The 2,435-nt window shown below is 39.8% G+C and overlaps 1 protein-coding gene across 1 annotated transcript; it reads left to right on the top strand.

The window, feature by feature from the left end:
- Window positions 1-994: 994 nt before the first annotated feature.
- LOC129894752 (uncharacterized) lies at window positions 995-1,897 on the top strand. Its single transcript, XM_055970403.1, has 2 exons — window positions 995-1,291; window positions 1,346-1,897. Exons 1-2 carry the CDS (start codon window positions 995-997, stop codon window positions 1,895-1,897), a joined length of 849 nt encoding a protein of 282 aa, XP_055826378.1.
- Window positions 1,898-2,435: the final 538 nt, after the last annotated feature.

The raw sequence follows: 2,435 nt of genomic DNA, 5'->3' as shown, positions 1-2,435 counted from the left end.
GACTCTATGGGATTCATGTTTGAGTTGTCAACAAAGAAAAGTCTAAAGGAAGAGGAGCAAGATCAAGACATGGCTCACATGAGAATGCAGTTGGATTTGTTAACCAAATGCTTGTTAGATGTAGGTTTGGAGAAGGTGAAAGTTGTGGATACTAGAAGTCGATATTTTGAACCAGATTTTGATTATGAGGAGGAAGCCAAGTTTCTGAATAGCCAGGGGGTTTTCGGACATACAACTCTGAGAACCAAGGTCGAAACTTTCAAAGGGATAACTAATATGACCGGATCATAAATCGTGATTAAGGAAATTGGCAGAACAAAGGCAACTTCAAGAATGGCAAAAGTGGGGTGTATATACCACCTTTGAACATAAATCGGGCCGCAAACAATAATGGTAACTCTAAGCTAGAAGAAATAATGAAAAAGGTCCTAAACAAGGTTGAGGCGACTAAGTCTGGGGTTAGAGATATGCGAGGCAACATGACCAATATCATCCAATTGGTGGATTTCCACTCTACCTTTATCAAGTAGTTGTAGCATCAGATGGGACAGTTGTCAACAACTTTAAATTAGAGGAAGACTGGTACTTTGCCTAGAGACATAGTGCAAAACCCTAAAAAAAGGGGCAATACATGGCAGTGACAATGAGGAGTGGTAAGGTACCTTTTAACCCTATTATTGCAGGCACTGAGCAGATAAAGGATGCAACCTTTGAGATTGATGGGCATGCAAAGCAATATGTAGATAAGGCAGTTGTATTTGATGACGATGATGAGGCTAAAGATATGTTATTGGAGCAGAAATAGACTGAGGAAAATAATGAAACCAAGCAAGCGGAGGCAGAGGTACTTTAGCCTTTGCCACCTATTCGCAAGCCGCTGCCTCTATTTCCCCATAGATTGAAGAAAAAGGCTAAGAATGGAAAGTTTCTGAGGTTTATTTCTATGCTCAAGGAGATATCGGTCAACATCCCATTGGTGGAGGACCTAGAATAAATGTTGGGTTATGCCAAGTTCATGAAGGATTTGGTTACAAAGAAGAGGACAATCTCTTTTCAGCCAACCAAAAATCTGCATCACTGTAGTGCCACTACTACAATGTCCTTGGTTGAAAAGAAGGAAGATCCAAGTGAGTTCACCATATCCTGCACTATTGGTGCTTTTGATTTCAACCTTATGTCGTTAGTCATCTATATAAAGTTTGGCTTGAGAGCCCCCAAACTGACTTCCATGCGGCTGCTAATGGTGGATAGACCTGTGAAACGACTAGTAGGAATTTTGTGTGATTTGTTGGTATGAGTGAGCGTGTTCATCTTCCCAGCTAATTTTGTCATACTAGATTGTCAGGTTGATTTTGAGGTTCCTATCATCTTGGAGAGATCATTTTTGGCAACTGGAAGGGCATTGATGGATGTAGAGAGTGGAGAGCTTACATTTAGAATAAACGATGAAGAAGTCAAGTTCAATGTATGTACCTCTATAAAAAAGCCAAAAGATATGATAGTGATATCTGTGTTTGTTGTCGAGATAGAGAGTGTCGTCGATGTGCCCATTAAGGAAAGGCTTGCTGTTGAGCCTTTAGTAGCTATAATCATGAATTTCAAAGGTGATAATATTGAGAGGTATGATGAGTCTATAAATGCTTTGCAAGGTGTAGGATCACACACCTATGACCCCAAAAAGCTTGATCTTGACTTGAAGAACAGACCAACTCCACCCGCTAAGCCATCCATAGATGAGCCACCTGTACTTGAGCTCAAAGAGTTGACAAGCCATTTAAGGTACATCTTTCTTGGTGAGAACAACACTTTGCTAGTGATTATTGCTGTAGATATGAGTGAAAGACATGTTACAATACTGGTTGAGGTATTGCAAAGGTACAAGAAAGCTATTGGTTAGACTATTGCTGATATCATAGGTATTCCTCTTGGCATTTGCACTCATAAAATTCAATTAGAGGAGGATTGCAGTCCTAGTATTGAACACCAGAGGAGACTAAACCCACCTATGCAAGAGGTAGTTAAGAAGGAGATTATCAAGTAGTTAGATGCATATGTGGTATATCCTATATCGGATAACAGCTGGGTTAGTCATGTGCAATATATCTCTAAGAAGAGAGGTATGACAGTCGTTGCAAATGATAAAAATGAGCTGGTCCCACTTAGGCCAGTTATTGGATGATAAATCTACATAGATTACCACAAACTTATCAAATGGACTTTGGAAGATCATTTTCCAATGCCCTTCATTGACCAAATGCTAGATAGGTTGGTAGGCAGAGGTTGGTACTATTTTCTGGATGGATACTCTGGCTACAATCAAATGACCACGAGAATACTACTTTTATATGTCCTTATGGTACCTTTGCATTCAAGCGCATGCTATTTGGACCATGTTATGCACATGCTATATTCCAGCACTTCATGATGTCTATATT

The sequence above is a fragment of the Solanum dulcamara genome, chromosome 7 (assembly GCF_947179165.1).
Source record: "Solanum dulcamara chromosome 7, daSolDulc1.2, whole genome shotgun sequence".
Lineage (NCBI taxonomy): Eukaryota > Viridiplantae > Streptophyta > Magnoliopsida > Solanales > Solanaceae > Solanum > Solanum dulcamara.
This window is presented reverse-complemented; position numbering and strand designations above follow the sequence as displayed.